This window comes from Rhinoraja longicauda, chromosome 21 (genome assembly GCF_053455715.1).
Source record: "Rhinoraja longicauda isolate Sanriku21f chromosome 21, sRhiLon1.1, whole genome shotgun sequence".
Taxonomy (NCBI): domain Eukaryota; kingdom Metazoa; phylum Chordata; class Chondrichthyes; order Rajiformes; family Arhynchobatidae; genus Rhinoraja; species Rhinoraja longicauda.
This window is the reverse complement of record NC_135973.1, coordinates 395,448-418,928: the sequence shown is the minus strand read 5'-3', so window position 1 is coordinate 418,928 and position 23,481 is coordinate 395,448. Positions and strand designations below refer to the sequence as shown.

Below are 23,481 nucleotides of genomic sequence, written 5' to 3'. Positions count from 1 at the left end.
AATCAGGATTTAGCTCAATAAAGCAAGGGAAAGGAACCTATTCAAGAATAAATCTGACATAGAAAATGAACATAATTTCCAAAAGGAGTGTAGAATGTGCTATTTACCATTACATTTGTTGCTGAGGTCATATCGTAAGATTTCAACTCCATATAATGAATGATTTATTATCATTAAATATAAAATGACATATCCGGCATTTGCTTTACAGACTTTCATGAAATCTTCCAGTATTACTACATAATTACTATATTGGTTGTACAGCATGTTTTACAGAGCAACGCAGGATAATTCCTGCAAAATTAACTAAGTTGCTTATTGATTCCAGTGCTGGGAAACTCGAATAGGACAAGAGATGTACAAGTTAATGATATTTGACCTGATTATAATTGCTTCCGTTACGTTGTTTGTGGAATTTCCCAGAAAGTAAGCAATATTTATTTTTCTCTTCTCCCCTGATAGTTTTCAAAGTAAACAAAATTAGTCGATTAGTTTTATTTTCTTCCATAACTGTCATTGTAAGATTTTTAGTTAAAAAATGTTAACCATTATGAAATCATGTCATTGTTTAAAACTGCTAATTAACATACATTTTCTATTTATGGAATAATTTCTAAACCTGATGAAAGTAATAGAAGAGCATCCTTCTGATTATACATATGACTAATTAATTAGATGTTGAACTTTTATAAAGTGTGCCTTCATACAGAATGTAATCTTTTGTTGTTCAGATTGCTCGTGACGTTTTGCCCTTTTCCACCTTTCTCATGGTGGGGGCAGCAACAGTTCAGTGTTCCGCAAAACGTGCTGGAAATTGTGTATGGGCAGACCATCTGCTGGATAGGAACATTTTACTCACCACTGCTTCCTGGAATAGCAACCATTAAGTATTTCACTATATTTTATATCAAAAAGGTAAATTATTTTACAAAATGTACGAATGTAAACTATTCAGATAATAAATGTTTACAATTCTAGATGGAATGCTTTCATTTGCACTAATTCCTGCCACATTAATGTTGTATGTAATCATAAATACAATCATTCGTTTGGGTTCTGGAGTGAAGGTCAATCAATGGACTTCCTGACATTTACTTTGGATTTCTAATGAAGGGTCACACTGGTGCAACATGTAGTTGCCAATGAGTAATTTGTGACAGTTTTAACAAAAACAAGTTTCAGTAAATAGCTCCTGGCATAAATAATGTTTTATGGCATTTTACAGTTTGTGAAGGAAAACAAATAAAATGGATAAAAGGAATAGATGGGGAAGATCCCAAGTTTAAGTTACTGCTGAATGTGAAGTGGATAATCTTGACTGGCACTCGAAGACCACTTGACTGGCTAGAATGTAGAGGGCTAAAGACCAAATGGGAATGATATAGGTGGGTATAGGATGGATAGCATGGACATGGTGAGCTCAAGGGTCTATGCTGTGTGACTGGTCCTGTGCTAGGTGGTGGCATGGGCCAAATTACCTACTTATGTGAAAACCTATAAATAAATATCACCATGAAAGGAATAAACTGTTGTGAATATTTCAGATTTCTTTGATGAGCAACTGCCGGCCATCCACCAGACCTTTTCGAGCATCGAGTTCTAACTTTTTCTTCTTAGCAGTTCTATTAATTGGACTTGCATTGGCCTGCGTTCCGATAATCTTCAGTATTGCTGGGTAAGTTTCTAATGCCTTTTCAACATTACTGTAGCACATTTACCAGTAAAGTTGTGTGACAACTTTGGTCTAAATCATGGTGTCAGATGTAGGGGATAACCTGCATCACTAGTTCTCTTTGTTATTTGACCAAATATTAAATCCAAAATAAATCTATTGTGGTTTTTTTTTTTTTAAAGTAAATTTGGTATCGAAATTCATCAAGAAAATCTGTATAACATTTGTATGTTTTTTTTAAATTCAGAAACTTCCTTCAATATCATTTCCGCTTTGATAAAAACGTATTTAACATTTCTCCTTTGCAATATCCGATGCAAAATAAACTTTTCACACAAGCACAACCAAGCCAGATGATTATTAGTCAGTCCCTCGCTTCTCAGCAGTGGGGCAAAGTCAGGGTACTTGAGAGGATAATAGACCTGGATAACAAGCCCACAGTGAGATTTGAGCACAGTTGATAATTTTAAATTAAATGAAAGCAATGTATTTTAATTAAAGAGAAATGCTGGTATATGTTGATTGTTTAATACAGGGATTAGAATTGGCATTAACTCAATTTAGTTTTATTTGTGAAATTAATCATGCTTTAGCCAAGGTTTGGAGCAAGCAGCTAACAACCAGGATGCATCACCCATGGTCAGCCATGACCGAGGGGGCCTTAGAATGTACAGCACTTTGGTCAACGTGGGTTGTTTTTAAATGTGCTATACAAATAAAATTGACTTGACTTAGAATCATGCTTACATTTTTCTTGAGAACTTGGCATAATGATGGAGCTTGATATAGTCTTGATAATGTCTACAAGATATCTCCTGTAAGGAAGCTTCAGGTTTCAACGAGGCACTTGTTGCAGTTCTCTGAGCTCGTTCATAGAACTCAGTTATTGGCCATTGTCCAATTTCCAAAATGTAAAAGGAAATCATCTGGGTTCTGAGTTTAGTTCTTAAGTCATGTGTACCAAGGTACAGTGAAAATGATACAGCACCCGAATTAAATGCATTTACGTTGCTATTGGAACTTTGAACTAATTATTTTAAAAGAAAACACCGGGGAAAACAGAACAGTTGAATTCTCTCTGAAACAAGAGAACATACTTGTCCAGAGTGGACATGTTTATAGGGAAATGGGGAAAGTTTTCTCAAGGGCTATAATGTTCAGCATTTATATTTATTTCAATGGAAAGGCATATTTTAAGATGGATATTGGTCCTTTTTATGTGAGGCAAAATGAATATAGATTTTTCTTTCCTCTGTCAAACAGAATTCGTTCATCAAAATCTTGTGGGCCATTTGTTAAATACAATACCACTTGGGAAATTATACCAAACATTATTAACGGCTTTCCAGAAGGTCTCCGGAGGCTTCTGTATGGATTGGGGTCTGAAATCTTTGCTGTGCCATTCTTCATCTTAGTGTGGTAAGTATTTTATTTGTTTCCTTTTCCTGTTGGGGCCACAAAATATTCTTCTGTTTAATAAATGTCCGTCTCCTCGGGTTGTCCTTTGGGGTCAGTGGTGACTTGCTTCTGTTCTCATTCTGTGGATGGGTTCTGTAGGTCTTCGGTGTGAGACCCTCCACTGGCAGAAAGGGAGTGGAGTGTTTGTTTCAGGAATCTGTTGATGGGTATGCGAGCAATGAACCCTGTGCATCAGGACTTGGTGTATTTCACATAGTGCATGGATGTAGGTCTCAGAGAATGCTGACTGGTTCTCGTGCTGTCTCTGAATTTGGAAGATTTTGGTGGTACCTCGTTCGTGCTTTGACATGGCAGCTCAGGTGGGCTGCATCTCTGAAATGCTCAGCAGTCCAGGGATCACTGCCTGATAAACTAGGAGATTTGTCGCTGGGTTTGTGGTCTTGATGTGTAAATACTTCTTTCCTCACAGAGAGTAGTCAGAAGGTAGTTGATCTGTGGAACTCATTGCCATAAAGGGCTGTGGAGGCCAAGTTGGTGGATATTTTTAAGGCAGATAGACAAATTCTTGATTAGAATGTGTGTCGGGTTATGGGGAAAGGCAGGAAAATGGGATTAGGAGACAGAGATTGGCCACGATTGAATAGCGGAATGGGCTTGATGAGCCGAATGGACTATTTCTACTCCTACAACTTGTGAACTTTATATTACCGATTAATTAAATTTGGGTCACAAAAAAGTATAAATTTGCATGTTACACAAAGGATGGTAAACTCCAATAATGAGGCACATTGGAGGCTTATTGGGTGTTAATTCTACCGATAGCCCAACTACACGTGAGTGAAAGATTTTTGGATGTTTAGATGTCAGCATGGTTTAGTTGTCTTGTTTGTTTACTATCCAAATCAATCTTAAATATTTGATCATATTGCACACCCTCAAATACGCTTTAATTATTACAAACCTACAGTGAAACTCAATTTTGGTTCTAATGTTGGTGCCTGTTTGGGTGCAGAAGGTGATAACTGGTATTTGTTGCAACATAAAGAAGGGGATCATTCCGACTTTGTTCCTCTTCTCTCCAGCCTCATCCTGTTTTATCTCGTGGCTCTGGCTGCAGCACACAAACGCGTCGTCATGCAACTACGGGACCAACTCGCTATGGTGAGTGAGTGACCCCATCAGCTTCCTCATGAGGTGTAGAGTAGCAGCAGCATTCATCTGCTGTGATGCAAGTTCTTCCATTGTCATATAACTCAGTCTGATATATTTGCCCTGTCAACATAAAGGTGAATATAATGGGCTCACTATTACGTGAGGGGAAAGTAATATGTAATAAAAAAATAAGAAAATAATTTTAAAATGGCAACAGACAGGAAGCAAATGCAGAGGTGTATTGGTTCAGTGGATACTAACAACTCAGATTGAAATGTGGAGTTCTGAAGTTTCTGGGATGTGTCCTTTTTTAATGTTGTGGCCACTTAATTATTGTCAATCAACTCTGGGATTGAAAAATATAACTTATCCTAATTGTCAATGAGATTGTTATTTTTGCTGTTTCCTCTCTCTGTTTTGACATTTAATTTATTCACCCATTGAATTGAATACTTTATTGTCACATGTGACAAGTCACAGTGCAATTCTTCATTCTGCATACCCAAGTCATGTAAATCGTCACCCATAAAGGGCGCTTACAAAGTCACAAATCCCCCCCCCCCCCCCCCGTTCTTATTGTTCTTCCCCCACCCCATGCCGGGTCCCCCAGCAGCGGCGTCCTCACATCCTTGTCCATCGGTCGGCGCCATCATTGACCGCCACGCTGACCTCTCCACTATCGTGGCCGGGTCCCCTCCGCACACCTCCGTAGGGCCGACCCAGGCCCCATCCGCGGGCTCCACAGACCCAGGCCCCAGCCGCGGGCTCCGTCGACCTGCGAGGCTCCATCTCCGGCCCGTGGGACTCCGGCCTCGGCTTCTCAGCGGCACGTCTGGAAGGCATATAAACCTGTGTGTTTATATTTACCTCGTATTGTTAATTTTCTGACGGTGTAATTTTTAAAGAAATGGCAAAACATCAATATACCACTGATTTATTTCTGCAGCAAGGTCGTGACAAGCAGTATTTGATCAGAAAACTGACAAGGGAATCATTCATTGCAAAGAAGAGACTTGCCATGTCTAATGCTGAGAAACACTGAAAGAGGTTTTAATCTCATTTCAAATGCACACGGGTGACCAGGAAGCTGCTGTGAGACATAACTAACATTTGGAAATTGGTCTGGAATAGATGATTTTTCTGAAACTCTTTCTTGACAATTTTGTTGCTGATAAAGTTATTACTTTCTATCATAAATGTTCTTGGGGCAATTTTTTTCCTAATACTTAAAATTGTACCTTTGCCACATTAAAATCCATGTTCGCTGAAAATTTCTGGGTAACTATGTATTGATTTATTGCAAACCAATTGTGTACTAATTTTTAAACCATAGCATTTGTCTATCATTTATTTCCCTCTGTACTTCCTATAAAGGCTTGCATAGACTACTAGAAAAGTATCTATTTGTGTGCATTTTATTTAACAATTCAACACTGAAGCAATCAGTACTGCTCAAATATGTGCACTACTGAATGCCACCCATACACTCTTCATAACCTTGTTTCAAAAATATTTCTGATGGATCAATTGGTAAGGAAAAGGAGATAATTTTTGTTTTCATGATTTTACAATTTCTGAAATACAGCTTGATACTGCTGCACAAGTAAAATCTAGTTTCCTCAGTAACAAAAGACATGTGGACTACAGTGACCAGCTCTGATTGTCGGTAGCTTCTATCATGTACTGATTTGTGTCTCCATTCCTTTATATAATCACCATCTAAAGCTGCTGTTTAAATAAATTAGTGAGGACGATGTTATTTGGTCAACAGTTGTGTCCAAAACACTGACTGGAAAGCTTCACTCAAACAGCTTTAGATTTCTACAATTCCAATTCAAGGTTTTAATTTCTATGGTGGTTTACCCAATTATCTGCTAGAACTTAACACATAAAGCCTGTTTTGCAAATTAGATCTTTTGTTGATGTACCATGGCTATAAAATGTAGAATATCAATGTAATTGCAAAAGATTCATTCTTTGCCTGTGTATGATTGTGACCTGCAGTTCCTGCAAAGGGTTAAACGTAGCATATCCCCTCATCTGCTGGTTTAAAGACGTCTATTATTAAATTATTTGTTCTCTATCTCTCAGAAATCACTACCATGGGAGATTTGATGGTGAAACTTTGGGATGGATCTTGCTATAAAGATTGGTAATAAACACCAACCACCATCAGTAGTATCGTACTGTACGCTACAGTGCAGATCGGCAAATCCAGGGAGACATGGTGAATTGCAAAACGGAGGAGCTGTTGGTAAATTTGCTCCTCTCCACCATTAGCTTTGGATAATTGGCAGTTCACTCTCGCTTTTCCCATTATGTGTTAAATCTGCCACAGGTCTGACAGCGCTTGTTCGATATGTGCCAATAATCCTCTCTAATTCATAAAACCATCAGATTAAAGGCTTCATGCTCTTCTTAAATGTCACGAAATACAGACATAACTTGTTAAAATACTTAAAATCCTTGTCTAGTAATTGGATTATGTACTGTCATGAAAATGAAAAGTAGTTGAAAACTGGGGAGCCTGCGAGTTGTGGAAAGTTTGCTATTTCCATTCCATAGTTGGGGTGTTGATCTCACTATTCCAAATCCCAGCTGTCCTCTTGTGCTCACCACGCTGGTATAAGCTGTACCAATTGAGGTAGGGGGCAGAAATGCAAAGTCCTACCTGTTGACATAAGCTGTAAGAATCCTCCTGATAAAAATCAACCTCATTTCAAAAAAACACTTCCTTCAGACTTCAAGAAAAATCGAGAGAAAGGAAAACACTTGTTATAGACAATAGGTGCAGGAGGAGGCCATTCGGCCCTTCGAGCCAGCACCACCATTCAATGTGATCATGGCTGATCATTCTCAATCAGTACCCCGTTCCTGCCTTCTCCCCATAACCCCTGACTCCGCTACCCTTAAGAGCTCTATCTAGCTCTCTGTTGAATGCAATTGTTATTGTGATATTGTGGAGCAGATCAAGACCACCACTGTCCAAGCAGCAGAGTTCCTATCCACTGCAATAAGTAAAACTGGAAGTGATACAAGTCCACATTCACAAAACAATTGTACTTCGTTGCCTTAAAAGAACAGTACTAACATAATAGCACTGTCAACAAAATACTTGTAACAATTATGGTCACGACTTTACGGTGAACATCTGATTATTTTGATGTGGCCCAAGGAATACTATCATATAAACTGAGGCTGTTCTGTAAATCTGCATTGAATGTGTTGTGATTCTGCCATCCCCAGAGGATTGCAATTAAACGACTGCACATAATAATCAGAGGCTTTTCTGCAGGAATTCTCTAACAGTATCCAGCTGCTCTATTGGCTAAATTAGGTGTGTGTGAGAACAAATTGCAATAGAATGGATAACTTGGCTCACACAGTTATTGTTGTAATCACTACATTTTTTTACTAAATCTTGAGTAAACATTTTAATTAATACAGTATATTTCTTTAAAGATTAAAGTACATACATGTTTCTTTGTGGGGTTATTTAAATGAAAACCATGTATTGAATATTATTTACTTACAATATTAGATTTGCTCCAGAAAACTGAAGTTATGTTTTCTTTAATAAACTATCATTCTTATTTTTAATGTCTGATGTCTTTTTTTTTACAGTTCATTTAGATTTGCAGAAGTAAACTTGCCTTTAACATTGGATTTCTACAACAAGTGATTGCATAAACGGTCCATGAAAGCATTTGTAGGTCAATTCTCGGTCAATGATTGTATGCAAGAGGCAAATTAGCTAATTTCTGACTTTTAAGCACAAAAATCTTTAAAGAATTTACTTAATGTTTTGATAATCCAACACCACAAAATATCATAAACAGGTCTGATGGTTATCATCCTTCAATTTGATGTCAATTGAACAACATTTGTAAGACATAATTGGTAGTCAAAATTGTTGCAACCCTTTAGTGCTGGTGATGAAGAATTAAGATTTTCAGAAGTCAGTGCAGGATTAACCAATGATGGAAATGCTGTTTTTTATATAATTGTCAATAATATAATTATAATTAGAATCAGAGTTCTACAGCATGGAAACATGCCCTTTGGCCCACCATGTTACTGAACTGCAAAAAAAAAGTCACTGTACCTGGGTGCATGTGGCAATAAATTACCAATGAACTGTTAAATTCACAATCACTAAAAAAACCTCTTGAAAAACACTTTTCCACAGCCTTGTATCATCTGCTTTCAACTGTGGATCATTTGGCTAATCATGACCAACATGACAAAGAATCTATAGTGGCACAGACAACATAAGGACAAAGCTTAAGGTTTGTGCATGGATATTACTGCAGGAAAGCATGCAGTATCACAAGAAGAAAGTTCCAACTGGTATTGGAGAACTTGATCAGAGTAACTGAATGAGGATTTCATTGTTGCAATGAGGAGCTAACTCTTGGAAAAGTGGCTGTTTGTGGAGACTGAAGAGCTCTGCTGCCAAAATCAAACACTGCCAATTTCTCCTGCATTAATCATGTTCAGAGTCAGATCCTGAGCAGTTTCTGAGTAATTGTCAGGAATATCAGGCAGGGGGCTCCATTGCATAGAAGCAGTCGCTTCATCCTCCTGTTGTGGACAATTCCATAATGTAATGCTGTTTGTCCTCTGTCCTGGCTGTTTAACAGTTTCTGCACTTCAGAATTTTGTAATAAGACCTACAAAAAAAGTTATGTTAGTTCTAATGTTCACAATATATTTTAATATGATCAGTACAACACTAGCAGGTAATTATCAACATTTTAAAATGTGAAACTAAATTATAAATTATTTTTCCCCAAAATTGCCTCTTGTTGTTTTATATACTAGTAAGACACCCTTACATTTCTATAACATACTGTGCCAATCCTACTGGAGATGTGCTTACAATTCGCAATGAAATTGATGCCACTGGCTTTAAAATTCAGAAGCATGTCAGTAAGTATCGCAGAAAGTTACAGAATAGGGGGCGATATCTGAAACCATGAAATGAAAACCAATGCTGGCCAGGAAGTATCTTTGGAGCGACTGACCACAGATAGCAGACCTACGATAGACCTCCAAACGTGGCCTGACTATCCTTGGGCTTTTTTAAAATTCCAATAAAAAACATTAATTGGATTAAAAATCTACCTATCATATTCAGTAAGTATACACACAAATGCATATGTACCTGACAGATTTCAGCATTCCCATAGATGGCAGCAATGTGCAAGAGAGATCTCTCAGCATCATCAGTGTGGCTGATAAAAAGATTAAGATGTTATTCCAGTACAGAATTATGATTCACAAGGAAAATGTTCCTTTAGCAGAGATGTCTGAAACTACAGGTATAGGTTTAAGGTATGGAGCTGGCGATCCAGAGGAAATCCAAATAAATGTTTCACCCAGAGGGAGGTTGTAATCTGGAACATGCTGTGAGAGGCGATGGAGTCAGTGAATGAAACAGCATTTAAATTCCTAGTCAAGCACTTGATTTGCCCAGTCATAGAATGCAATAAGTAAATGGAATTAGCTTGGATGGAGGCTTGATGGTTGGCATGGATGTGGTGCTTGAAGGGCCTGTTTTGTGTTGTACGACTGATATTAGCATTGGACATTGTACATCTCCAATGTGCCTTTGGGTGATCTCACTGTGACTGGGTGTTTGGGAGTGAGGGTGATTGTGGAGAGAGGAAGAGCAGGATGAGAGGGGATCTTATCGAAACGTATAAGATTCTCAAGGGGAGGCAGGAAACATGTTCCTAATGTTGGGGGAGTCCAGAACAAGGGGCCACAGTTTAAGAATAAGGGGTAGGTCATTTAGAACTGAGATGAGGAAAAACTTTTTCAGTCAGAGAGTTGTGAATCTGTGGAATTCTCTACCTCAGAAGGCAGTGGAGGCCAATTCTCTGAGTGCATTCAAGAGAGAGCTAGATAGAGCACCATCTTGCCTCATTCCTTTCAATTTTTTGTAATCAATGGAGTTGTAAAAATAATTATATTCTTATCTTAGCCTTCACAAACAGCCTAATTTAACCTTGGCGTTTAGGAACCTGTTGTCCATGTAACATGTGGTCTTATTATGCTGAGCCTGCAGAAGGGTCTCGACCCGAAACGTCACCCATTCCTTCTCTCCTGAGATGCTGCCTGACCTGCTGAGTTACTCCAGCATTTTGTGAATAAATCGATTTGTACCAGCATCTGCAGTTATTTTCTTATACTAATTATTTTTCAGTCTGGCTCAGGGCGACTTCTCAGCTGGAGGTAATGAGGTGAGGTTATCATGTTTCCAAATACACAGGACAAGATGTTAGAAATCCAAAGTGCCAAATGTCAATTTGCTCCCGGTGGTAATGGGAGGCCTATGCACTCACCTATTCTCCTCCGATGTTGAGAAAGGCTAGGCAGACACGTCATTGGGGTTATCAAGTGGGCACCTACTTTCATCGACGTTTCGCTGATTGGACCCACGACGTCTCCAGTAGGCTCAGCAGTGCATTCTGGCGTCCCAGAACCACCCCCCTCTACATCTGCCTAGCCGGCTTATTTGGGAGACCAGATTGGGTCTTTCCTCTTCAGCCAGAGCCACTGGCTACTCCGTTCTGCCACCTGTGATGTTTCCTTGATAGCCTGGCGTAGGGATTGTCCGCTGATCCCCAGGTCCTTCATCTGATGTTGCCACAAATCCTCGTATTTATGATGGAAAGTATCATTTAGAAACGGGAATATTGTGTAAGTGAAACTGACTTACAAGTGTTGGGCGACAGCATGAATTGACGGTTGGGGGAGGCGGCCATGGCCGGGTCGGTCCCGGGGAATCGCAGCGGCGGCGAGCGGGCAGCCGGTGGTCGCCACGGCAACGCGGGGCGGGACCAGTGTCGGCGGGGCGAGGGAGTGGGGCCAGTGGTCGCCACGGCAACGCGGGGCGGGACCAGTGGTCGCCTCGGCAACGCGGGGGCGGGACCAGCGATGGTGGGGCTGATAGGGCGGGGCCAGTGGGGCGAGGAATGGGCGGGGCCAGTGGTCGCCTCGGCAACGCGGGGGCAGGACGAGCGGGGCCGCTGTGAGTGACGGTCACCGTGGCCAATCACTGGGTGTTTCAGTGGGATTGAAGGACGTTGGGATTTATATTCTAAACAGAAATAAACTGTTGTCACTGAACGGAGCGATCTCCCACCGACTGCATTGCCGACTGACACTGTGACAGGGCTGCGGGCGCCGGGCGCCGGGCGCCGGCGGGTGGACGCTCGGCGGTGCAGGCAGCTGCCCGGCCACCACAGACTGCAGGACCCGGTGACCTCTGAGCGCGCGGCCGTGAGCTAGCAGGGACGTCATGGAGCGAGTGGCCGCCCGCTCTGGCCCGCTGCTAGCACGGGGCGCCGCGCTCGGCTGGCAGCTGCTACAGCGGCGGGCCCTCGGCAGCCGGGCCGAGCGGCGGCTGCTAGGCCGCATCCTCCGGGTGGACCAGGCGGGCGAGTACGGCGCCATCCGCATCTACGCGGGCCAGATGGCCGTGCTGGGCGGCTCGGCGGCCGGGCCGCTCATACAGGTGGGTGCGGGTACAGGTGGGTGCAGGTGGGTACGGGTACAGGTACAGGTAGGTGCAGGTGTGTGTACAGGTGGGTGCGGGTACAGGTGGGTGCAGGTGGGTACGGGTACAGGTACAGGTAGGTGCAGGTGTGTGTACAGGTGGGTGCGGAGCCGTTCACACAGGTGGGTGCGGGTACAGGTGGGTGCGGGTACAGGTGGGTGCGGGTGGGTGCGGGTACAGGTACAGATAGGTGCAGGGGTGGGTACAGGTGGGTGCGGAGCCGTTCATACAGGTGGGTGCGGGTACAAGTGGGTGCGGGGCTGCTCATACAGGTGGGTGCGGGTACAGGTGGGTGCGGGTACAGGTGGGTGCAGGACCGCTCACACAGCTGGGTGTGGGTGCGGGTACAGGTGGGTGCGGGGCCGTTCACACAGGTGGGTACGGGTTCTGGTGGGTGCAGGTACAGGTGGGTGTGGGTGCAGGTGGGTACGGGTACAGGTGGGTGCGGCCCACTTCCGCCGCCTCGGGGAGAAGTCTCCCCAGTTTGTAGTGAGGATTCAGAGCCACCAACTGTACCCTTGCACCAAGGTGTCCTTGATTATATTCACATGAAACTGAGTATCCCGAATTTACCCCATGGATTCAGCTTCTTTCATCAGATGAGACCACCCTGGCAAAACACCAGTTGTAAATTGGTGTCAATACATATGCAAAATCACAAAAACAAATTGCTGGAGGAACTCAGTGGGTCAGGCAGCATCTGTGGTGCGAATAGCCAGATAGCATTTGAGGTCACGACCCCTTCCTAGACTAATGCTATTTCTTTTCTCTGACGTGCTGAGTTACTCCAGCACTTTGTTTTTTTTCTTATTCAAGATTACAACATCTGCAGTCTCTTGTATTTTCCAGAAATAGAAGTAAACTCCGTACACCTATTCAGCGAGTTAGAACATCATAATCTTTTAACTTGGTGCCACATTCCTACATTACCCCATCCAAACAACTGTCGATCTCTGATTAAACTTTACATTTGGGCCATCACACTTCTCTGAAATAGAGATTTTCAAAGATTCACCAGCCAGTGGGTAAAGGAATTTCTTCACAGAACTTCAGTCCTGAATTTAACATAAAAACATAGAAAATAGGTGCAGTAGTAGGCCATTCGGCCCTTTGAGCCAGCACTACCATTCAATATGATCATGGCTGATCATCCAAAATCCTTTGATTCTGTTAGCCCTTAGATCTATGTGATCAGTCTGAAGAAGGGTCACCCATTCCTTCTCTCCAGAGATGCTGCCTGTTCCGCTGAGTTACTCCAGCATTTTGTGTTTACCTTAGCCCAAGTGCTATATCCAACTCTCTCTTGAATACATCCAGTGAATTGGCCTCCACTGCCTTCTGTGCAGAGAATTCCACAGATTCACAACTCTCTGGGTGAAAAAGTTTTTCCTCATGTCAGTCCTAAATGGCCGACCCCTTATTCTTAAACTGTGACCCCTGGTTCTGGACTCCCCCAACATGGGGAACATTTTTCCTGCATCTAGCCTGTCAAATCCCTTAAGAATTGTATATGTTTCTAAAGATCCCCTCTCATCCTTCTAAATTCCAGTGAATACAAGCCCAGTCGACCCATTCTTTTCTCATGTGTCAGTCCTGCCATCCCGGGAATTAATCTGGTGAACCTACGCTGCACTCCCTCAATAGCAAGAATACCCTTCCTCAAATTAGGAGACCAAAATTGCACACTGCACACAATACTCCATGTGCGGTCTCACCGGGCTCTCTGCAACTGCAGTAGGACCTCCTTTCTCCTAAACTCAAATCCTCTCGCTTTGAAGGCCAACATGCCATTTGCTTTCTTCACTGCCTGCTCTACCTGCATGCTTACTTTCAGTGACTGATGTACAGGGCACTCAGATCTCGTTGCACCTCCCCTTTTCCTCATCTGACACCATTCAGATAATAATCTGCCTTCTTATTCGTGCCACAAAAGTGGATAACCTCACATTTATCCCCATTTTACTGCATCTGCCCACTCGCCCAACCTATCCAAGTCTCCCTACAGCCTCATAGCATCCTCCACGCAGCTCACACTGCCACCCAGCTTTATGTCTTCCGCAAACTTGGAGGTGTTACATTTAATTTCTTTGACTAAATTGTTAATATATATTGTAAATGACTGGAATCCCAGCACTGAGCCCTGTGGCACCCCACTAGTCACTGCCTGCCATTCTGAAAAGGACCCACCATTAATTCCTACCCTTTGCTTCCTCTCTGCCAACCAGTTCTCTATCCATATCAACACCCTACCCCCAATCCCATGTGCTCTAATTTTGCACACTGATTCCTTTAGTTTATGAAATGTCTATAATACCATTTAATTAATGCTGCATTCTAATTGAATTGTACTCTGCAGAACAACAGATTTGGCAATGTTGGTGATTGCTAACATTAAAATGTGTTCATAATGTCCGATGTGTTCACTAACTTTCCATACTCTATTACTTAGTTGTTTTAAATGTAATATCTTATTAGTAAAATAAAAGTCCATTGTTCACCAAAAATTAGAACTAAATTGATAAAAAAGAAAAGATGAATTTTGACTGCATTTTAATCTTATTTATCATTGGAATATTACTGCTGAGGTGACCCGTTATCTTGTCAAATACATTTCATTGTATCGATGACTCTATGCCGACCTACATATAAGAAATAAAATTATTATTATTATTAAATGGAAATTAATGTCTTTTTTCAAAGGTAAATAATGTGCATAAACTACAGCATGTGTAGATTTAAGGGAGCCTGTATCTATTGTTCAGAAAGATGACAGAAATCAACATTTTACAGCAAATGTGGGATCAAGAAAAGGAGCATCTGAAGAAATTCAATGAACTGGTTGTTGATCACAGAGTTCGACCAACGCTGCTAATGCCGATCTGGAATGTTGTAGGGTTCATGTTGGGTAAATACTCCGATTTATTCCAATTCACTTACACACACAATCTATTTACGTTAAGAGTTGCAGTGAAATTGCACAAGTACCTGCAGGATCCTAATTTCAATAGGTCTTTCAGTGCTGTCACTGTGTTTGAAGTATTACAGTAGCTGCATTTTTCAGATAGATAATATGATCGTGCAATTTGGCTTCCTGATTCCTCCAGTTTCTCAGGTGGCTTTCTGAATGTTTTTTAACTCCTGCTGACTTTTCTCAGTCAAACTCTGATAATTCACCAGCCCATTGTTCCGAAATGGTTCAGCATCTGCCTCATCTGATGCGTTACCTACACTGCTTTTTACCATATTGGGACCCATTGATACACTCCCTTCAAATGCATTAAGACCGTGTTACAATGCTCGCTTTAATGTTACTGGGGCCCAGTTTCCAACGCATGGGTTATACTAAACCTAAACTGGAAAAGCTATTGTACTATACCGTATGACATTAAAAGAGTAAATGTACAATGGTCCAGAGAATCTGCCAGTCTGACACCAAGGATGCTGGATTACTGGCATTTTATGCAACCAAAAATGGAAATGGCCAAAGTAAGATTCAATTAACGTCTGAAGAAGGGACCCAATCTGAAACGTAACCTATCCATGTTCTCCAGAGGTGCTGCCTGACCCGCTGAGTTACTCCAGCACTCTGTGAAATGTCACCTATCCATGTTCTCCAGAGATGCTGCCTGACCCGCTGAGTTACTCCACCCTGTGAAACGTCACCTATCCATGTTCTCCAGAGATGCTGCTTGACCCGCTGAGTTACTCCAGCACTCTGTGAAACGTCACCTATCCATGTTCTCCACAGATGCTGCCTCACCCGCTAAATTATTCCAGCATTTTGTCTTTCTTCATCCAACACGGAGTAACACCGATGCTGATTTACAAAGCCCAGGTGCATGTTTTGCATAAGTAATTTTCACATTGAATTCTCCTTTGTAACTTTTCATTTCCTTCTTAAGCTCTTACTTTAAAATCTTCAATTGTTTGAAAAGATTGAACTATTTTTGATCAATCTATGCTTCTGAGCGGCAATGGGATTGTGTTATCTCGGCTCGCAATGTGCCGATTGTGTGCCCAAAATATTCAAGGAATATTCTGCTCTTTTCCTCAAATTTAACAGAGATATTTGAACTCTCCAAGTTTGTGTGTGGTTGGTTGTGTGTGTACATGAGAGAGAGCACGTGTGTGTGTGTTTCGCAGAGCAGAGATGAAAATCGAACACTTGTTACAAATATTATTATTGCAATTGCCAGAAATGGCATTATATTCAGGTTTAGAATGCATTATATTTTTGGGAAAAAATGTAATATGGTTTATTCAATGTAAATAGGTTTCCTAATATAATGGCATAGACACCTTTTACAGAACAGTAAATCCTCTGACACACCAATGTATGTATTTTGTTGGTGTTTGTTGAAATGATACAGGATTGCTGGGCTGGTGATAAATGGGTATTTTCTGTCATCTTTTTACAGGAGCTGGGACAGCTCTTTTAGGAAAAGAGAGTGCCATGGCCTGTACTGTAGCAGTGGAGGAAACTATATCACAGCATTATAACAATCAGATCAGGGTGTTAATGGAAGATGATCCAGAAAGACACAAAGATTTACTTGAAGTAAGCATTTTTTTCATTTATGCAAGATAATTAAATCTATGCCATAGTGCAGAAATATTTAAATATATTTAAAATATATATTAAGAAGGGTCTCGACCCGAAACGTCACCCATTCCTTCTCTCCTGAGATGCTGCCTGACCTGCTGAGTTACTCCAGCATTTTGTGAAATAAATACCTTTGATTTGTACCAGCATCTGCAGTTATTTTCTTACACTACTTTAAATATATTAACATAGTATAATAACTCCATGATCTAAGCCATCTTTGAAACACATCATTGTAAGTTTTAATCCTTCTCTCAATGTTCGCCGTGAATTTTGGCTGGATTTTCTGCAACATTTCCTGTGTTGTGTGCAAGATAAAAGTGCTATTCGATAGTTTTTGACAAGCTGTATTGAGTAGTGTGGGTAAACCTCAAGTTCATGAACAAGAAGTATTATCGCTTCACAGAGTTTCCATTGGATAAATCGGAGGATGCCTGCCATTCCTTGGCTTATTGCAAGTTAAAATAAAAGTCACAGTGAATAAAATTAACTGGAGTAAACCATATGATGAGCACCATCAACGCAAATCCCCATTCTTGGTTGAGTATTGCACATGGGTTGAAAGGGTGTAAGTCTTGGTAATAATTGAAGTGGGGATTGCAGGTGCAACATAACCCGTCTGTACCTGAGTGGAGGGAAGATAAGTTTGCAGCTATGTGAATATCTGGCTGTATCTGTGATTGCTTCCTCGTGAAGTGGAATAACATATGCAGTACTTACCCATTTTCTTAGCACTTGAATCCTTTATCTTGATCAGGTATATGTATCCTTTTTATTCATTTTTATAAAATAATTGGTATTGTGCAGGTACAGTAAAATGTCAGGGGTTTGGTGTGCTCTTGGAGTTTAATTGACACTGTATCCAACCAGCACTTATTCAATGTTAAGATTTTTAAAAATACACTTAAAATGCATTACAATACATTTAACATCCAAAATGACTCCTTTCATGATTATTTGCACTGTAATTAAGGTTGTCAAAATAAAAGAATCAAAGTGCAGGTTAAACTTAGATGTAGCTAATAATGGGCTCGGTGGCAAAGTAGTTTTGAGGATGTTTCTGCAGGATTATTCAATATGAATAACTCATTGTTACCATGACAGAGTCAAGGCATTTCTATTCACAAACTGAAATGCCCTTGAGCCTCAATAATGTTTCTTTCTATTGAAGTTGTCCAAGAACTAGACAAAGGCAAAGTAATGGAGTATTTTCTGTTTGTAGACAATCTCCGGTGACTTCACTGTACTCAGTGACACTGAGATGTAATGAAACGATACTTTTATATTAGCAAATGTAATGTTATAAATGGTGCTATTATTTTACTTAAGCATTATATAATCTATCTATACAATATGCAATGAAGTTAAGTGTATTGCTATGTAATTATTTTATGAATTGAACATGTTTAGAATGCATAAAATTAGTTTGAGTGCATGCTTTGATCTTTCCGTAAACTCTGCAAAACGAGGCAGAGTTGTCCATCGTGGAGATTTGGGAAGATATAGGATATGTATTGCAACCAAATTCAGACATTCTTGTTCAGGGCTTAAGCTGACTGCTGCAACGGCGGTGAGTCCTGAACTCACTAGAATATTGGTAGAGTTGTCCTAGGAAGAGTATTTGATTTTATGCATTTAGAGTCTTGAGTTATTAAAATGTAGTTTAGTCTCAAAATATATTACCTTTTTATCGGGATGTAAAGGATTAAGCATATAGTGGGTATTTCTAAGGCAGAGACTGACAGATTCTTGATTGGTAACGGTGTCAGGGTTATGGGAAGAAGGGAGGAGAATGGGGTTGACAGGGAAAGATAGATCAGCCATGATTGAATGGTGGAGTAGACTCGATGGGCTGAATGGCCAAATTCTGCTCCTAGAACTTAAAACTGTACCTTTCTTTCAGGTGTTGAAGAAATTCCGAGATGAAGAAATGGAACATCATGACACGGGACTAGCTCACGGGGCGGAAATGGTAGGCTCCTGGCTCAGAAAGTTACTGGTTGACCATGGGATTGTGACATATAGTGGTGAAGTGATGATAATTAGACTTTGGATGGGCAATATCAAAGGACAAAAATTTCCCCACAGTGATTCAGAAAAATAGGATAACTTAACTTTATCCTATTCAACGTTGTTGAAAAGTTGCATTTCCACCTTTGGTGCATCTAAAATCTCAATTTTCTGTGCAAATTGATTTGGTTATAAAATATTGTTTGTTCTATCTTTTTTTTCCTGGGTCAGTCCTCTTGAAAACTTATTCACCTATTTTCTCCAGAAATAAAATCTTAAGAAATAGATGCAGGAGAAGTCATTCTAGATCTCTGCTTTGTGATTAAAAACCAACGTTTTTGAAGGATGATATAGATAGATAGATAGATAGATAGATAGATAGATAGATAGATAGATAGATAGATAGATAGATAGATAGATAGATAGCTTTATTTGTCATCCAATATTGGACGAAATTCGGTCACCCACAGTCCAACAATAAAAGCATTAAATATGCATTCAAATTACACAACCCCAAAACCCCCAAAACACAGTCCAACAATAAAAGCATTAAATAGGCATTAAAATTACCCAACCCCAAAAACACACAAAAAAAGAAACATCCATCAAAGAAACATCCATCACATTGAGTCTCCTCCAGTCCTCTCTCTCCTCACTGTGATGGAAGGCCACAATGTCTTTCCCTTCTCCTGCCGTCCTCGCCCGCAGTCAGGTTGTTGTGGTTGCAGGCCGCACCGGACGGTCCACAGCGGGCCAAGCCTAAGGCACGTCGCGTCGCAGCCGCTCCCGCAGCCTCCGAAAACGGCCGGCTCCGCCGATGATAAGTCCGATCCGGGGCGGGCGAACACGCTGCTGCTGCCGCTGTTGTTGCACGTCGGGGCGGTCGTGGCTCCCGACATTGAAGCCCCCGCCCAGCAGAGAAATATCCCGCGGCCTATCTTAGGCCGCGCCGGACGGTGAAATGTCCTCGACCCAAGCCCCGTGATCCGGGGCGGGCGAACACGCTGCCGCTGCCGGAGCTCCCGATGTCGGCATCCACGCGGCCCGAGCCTAAGGCGAGTCGCAGCCGCACCCGCAGCCTCCGAAGACGGCCGGCTCCGGTGGTGGTAAGTCCGATCCGCGGGCTCTGCGAACCAGAGCCCTGGAGGCCGACAGCTCCAGGAGTTGGGCCGATGGTAGGCCGCAGCAGGAACGGAGACACGGCCCAGAAAACAAAGGTCGGGTCCCCGTTCGGAAGGGATACATATTTACAATGTTACAGTTCCCCCCCTCCCCCCCACATACACACATAGTACACAAACACAAAAACACCACATCACAACTACAATTAAGACAAACAAAACCAACAAAAACACAAGACAAATGGACCGCAGGTGTAGCCGCAGCTGCTAGGGCAGCGCCGCCATTTGCTGGTTTAGAGCAAATATGAAGTTTAGAGCTGAAATACATGTCCCAATTAAAATATTGGATTAAAATATTTCCTCGAATCCTGTATGGATTTAGTGATGAATAATCTCGAGGCAATCTATGAAAGCAGTCTAATAGATTTCCAGAAGTCTCGCAACATTTTGTAATCTTCAATCAAATTAGAATCTCTCTAGTTTTCTCTAAACCAGAGTCCATTCACTCCCATTCTAGCTGGTTGAGCATTTGGAAGAACCAGACAATGAAATTTCTCGGTGCTTTTTGGAATTAAGATCCCCCAGATTTAGAAGAAGGTACCAACTCCTTGAGAGATGAGTCGACTTTAGCACAGTATTCTACAAAAGCGAGATACTGGAGATGAAATGGAAGTATTGTGATGGGCGGCATATACACAGTAGGCCAAAGGATCTGTTTCCATCATGTATTTCTAAACTCCAAACTCAAAGTGATTAGCTCCTGTAAGGACAGGTGCTGTTTTACATTGGATCCGGGCTCAGACTATGTGAAATACTAAGCAGTTTGCCTGCCTACATGGCAAGAGCAATACATCGACTGGAACTTGTGACAAAGGGGTTACCTCTGAAAGCCTTTCGGATCACAGAATTACATTGGCTAGGAACTTTGTATTCACACATCACCCATGGTAGTGCACTATATTTTTTATTGAGGATGGGTTCTCTCCTTTGGTTAGCTTAATGCCTGAACACCAATTGGTCTCCACTTTGCAGGTTTATTCAATGGAGCCAGCAATGCAGCTGGGAAAGCCACACAGCAACGGATCCTCATTCTTCTCCGTTCACCCTCAAAGCGATTTGTGCTCGGTGGGACTAATTTATAAACACCTGGCTTGAGCAAATCTCAATCATTTACAAAGTGTCTTCAGTTCTAGTCATTAAAGCAGAATGGTATAGTTTACCAGACCAAGTGGACCCATTGAGCCCAAACCTCTCCTGCATTGGTGCAGCCCCCTCCCCCACCCCCAGCTCCCTCCCCCTCCCCCCCACTCCATCCCCCTCAACCCCCCCTATCCTCCTCCTCCCCCCTTCCCTTTCCCCCTCCCCCCATTCCATCCCCCTCAACCCCCCCTTATCCTCTCCCTCCCTCCCTAGGAGATAGATTTGAACTTTAAAATGTGAATAACTTAAAAAATATAACACCGATTTCAATGAAACTTCTTCCATTAGCACCAAAGAGACGACGGTGCGTAGGGTGGGCCTAAAATTGTTGTGCTATCGTGTACTGTTTTGGCTGTAGTTCAGGAACAAACAAACAAACGAGAGTTTTAGTATATAGATAATTGCAGCAGTAGCTGACCTAAACTAGTATTACTTCAGTGTTATCCTGTTACGTGTTTGCATGGTGTGGTACGATGAAGCAAAGTTACATTGACCCCCTCCTGATGGAGCTCTTGCTGCTTTGAAGCTGATGGCTCCTGTCATAACAATGTCATACGTTATCATAGATAATTCTGGGCTATAATAACAATGTGGTGTTGAATTGTTTATTAATCTCAGTCTTTAGGCTTTAGAGATACAGGGTGGAAACAGGCCCTCTGGCCCACCGAGTGCATGCCGAACAGTGATCATCCTGTACACTAACAATATCCTACACTCTAAGGACAGTTTAGATTTCTTTACCGAAGCCAATTAACCTACAAACCTGTATGTCTTTGGAGTGTGGGAGGAAACCGGAGCACCTGGAGAAAAAACATGCGGTCACAGAGACAATGTACAAGCTCCGTTCAGACAGCACCTGTAGTCAGGATTGAACCCTAGTCTTTGGCGCTGTAAGGCAGCAACTCTACCGCTGTGCTGCCCCTCATCACAAAGTAAAACAAACTGGGGACATCCACAAGATGTTCGGTTAAAAATTTGAACAGAAAGAGTCTGCAATACCCCCTGGACATTTATACATGCATGCTCATTACATGGTGTACCAGCGGTTACTAAGGCAAGGCTGTACTGTAGAATATAAAGAAATCCATTGAAGAATGAAGACTGACAAAGTACTTAAACTGATACAATAACGTGTCGGTAGATTTGTGAAATTTGTATATATTCATCCAATTGGAAACATTTTGCAAATTTTGACTAATCTTTTAAATTATTTTTTTAGGCACCTGCGTATTCGTTATTGAAGAATGTAATACAAGCTGGATGCAAGGCTGCCATCTACATATCTGAACGCATTTAACACTTCCCACACAGGATCAATGCATCTCTGTACAGTCTAATGTAGATTATCATACATAATAAAACAGTTTAATGCCAACTGACTTTGACATTAATCCTGCAGTTTATTTCAATCATGGAAGTGAATGTGTCTATATGTGAATGTGTCTATATGTGAATGTGTCTATATGTGAATGTGTCTATATGTGAACGTGTCTATGTGTGAATGTGTCTATATGTGAATGTGTCTATATGTGAATGTGTCTATATGTGAATGTGTCTATGTGTGAACGTGTCTATATGTGAACGTGTCCATATGTGAATGTGTCTATATGTGCAGGCTTTTTTCTTGGTGGTTACTGTCGTCTGATGATTAATTGCATCTGCATAAATGCGCCCCTTGCTGCTCAAATATTGAGGACATATCCATTTGGTCAATTCACCGGAGCTCCAGAAATGGTAGACTGAATGTTCTGATGAGATGTGTATGTATTCTCACAGAATCAGCTGTAGATTTCCCCCATGTTTGGCCATTAATAATTCAGAGGTCCTGCTCAGTAAGTTAATCCAAGCTGGGCAGTGGGGCTTCTTCTTTCGTGTCCATCTTCTATGTTTCAAATGTTACATCGCTGTCATCGTCCATCCTGAAAAGGGCGCAAGCTTCCGGCGACAATCAGTGGGAGCCATCACTTGTACAATAGGCGATGGTGGTAGTAGAATTAACTCAATAGATGATGGTGGTAGCAGAATTGGCTCAGGACACTTCCAGTTTCCAGCCCCGCAACGTGGACGCTTCTGCTATGGGGCCAGGCAGCGGGTCAAAGAAGGAAAAACTGATCAAGAGTTTTTAACCACTACTTTAATCTCTGGTCATGATTTCAGCGATGGCTATCTGAGTGCTAGGATTTAAGTGAACAATAGTTATGCGCGAGGAAAATCTAGAAGCCATACCTGAATCGATTCTGTATCTTTCAGACAGCAGTGGAGTTTTCTTGCAGGTGATCATGGCTAATTTTAATTTAAACTAGACCAAGTGGACCCGTTGGGACCAAACCTCTCCTGCATTGGTCAGCACCCTCTCCTCCCCCCTCCCAACTCCCCTCCCTCCACCCCCCTCCCTCCCCCCTCCTCCATTCCCCCTTATTCTCCCTCCTCCCCCTCTCTTCCTTCCCCCCCTCCCTCGGAGATAGATTTAAACTCGAAAATGTGAATGACTAAAAATATAACACCGATTTCAATGAAACTTCCATTAGCACCAAAGGGATGACGGTGAGTAAGGTGGGCCTAAAATTGTTGCGCTATCGTTTACCGTTTTGGCTGTAGTTCAGGAACAAATAAACAAATGAGTATTGTAGTATATAGATTTCAAAGGATGATCAACAATTAACAATGAACAATTGCAACAAAATAATATTTTTTTGTGTATGGCCAAGAGTTAAATTTTGAATCCTTAACTAATTAT

The 23,481-nt window shown here is 41.6% G+C and overlaps 2 protein-coding genes and 1 long non-coding RNA gene across 6 annotated transcripts in view; 2 read left to right on the top strand and 1 right to left on the bottom strand.

The window, feature by feature from the left end:
* The window catches only part of tmc7 (transmembrane channel like 7), a 39,275-nt gene extending 31,437 nt beyond the window's left edge, over positions 1 to 7,838 (top strand). For all 3 annotated transcript variants that reach the window (XM_078417534.1, XM_078417533.1, XM_078417532.1), the window contains 6 exons: positions 329 to 426; positions 732 to 915; positions 1,545 to 1,675; positions 2,936 to 3,091; positions 4,174 to 4,252; positions 5,190 to 7,838. In XM_078417534.1, the coding sequence (XP_078273660.1) occupies positions 329 to 426; positions 732 to 915; positions 1,545 to 1,675; positions 2,936 to 3,091; positions 4,174 to 4,252; positions 5,190 to 5,285 (744 nt within the window). In that variant the 3' untranslated portion in view covers positions 5,286 to 7,838. The remainder of the gene's footprint in view (positions 1 to 328; positions 427 to 731; positions 916 to 1,544; positions 1,676 to 2,935; positions 3,092 to 4,173; positions 4,253 to 5,189) is intronic.
* LOC144603825 (uncharacterized) lies at positions 4,840 to 11,109 on the bottom strand. 2 transcript variants are annotated; one of them, XR_013548666.1, is made up of 3 exons: positions 10,594 to 11,109; positions 9,411 to 9,480; positions 4,840 to 5,075 (listed from the first exon to the last, which is right to left on the bottom strand). It is a non-coding gene; the product is annotated as an uncharacterized LOC144603825 (long non-coding RNA). The 2 variants fall into 2 exon arrangements; XR_013548665.1 differs by lacking the exon at positions 4,840 to 5,075 and adding an exon at positions 7,657 to 8,916.
* A 224-nt stretch (positions 11,110 to 11,333) lies between these two features.
* coq7 (coenzyme Q7 homolog, ubiquinone (yeast)) lies at positions 11,334 to 22,123 on the top strand. The gene is made up of 5 exons (XM_078417535.1): positions 11,334 to 11,768; positions 14,601 to 14,715; positions 16,229 to 16,368; positions 18,317 to 18,385; positions 21,964 to 22,123. The coding sequence occupies exons 1-5, from the start codon at positions 11,553 to 11,555 to the stop codon at positions 22,039 to 22,041; spliced, it is 618 nt and encodes a 205-aa protein (XP_078273661.1). The 5' UTR covers positions 11,334 to 11,552; the 3' UTR covers positions 22,042 to 22,123.
* Positions 22,124 to 23,481: the final 1,358 nt, after the last annotated feature.

Bases quoted from the DNA above. Each gene is read 5' to 3' on its own strand.
- coq7 (XM_078417535.1), top strand. From the start codon at position 11,553: ATGGAGCGAGTGGCCGCCCGCTCTGGCCCGCTGCTAGCACGGGGCGCC. The intron at 11,769-14,600 runs GTGGGTGCGGGT...AACATTTTACAG, and splicing joins CGGCCGGGCCGCTCATACAG to CAAATGTGGGATCAAGAAAA. The intron at 16,369-18,316 runs GTAAGCATTTTT...CCTTTCTTTCAG, and splicing joins GACACAAAGATTTACTTGAA to GTGTTGAAGAAATTCCGAGA.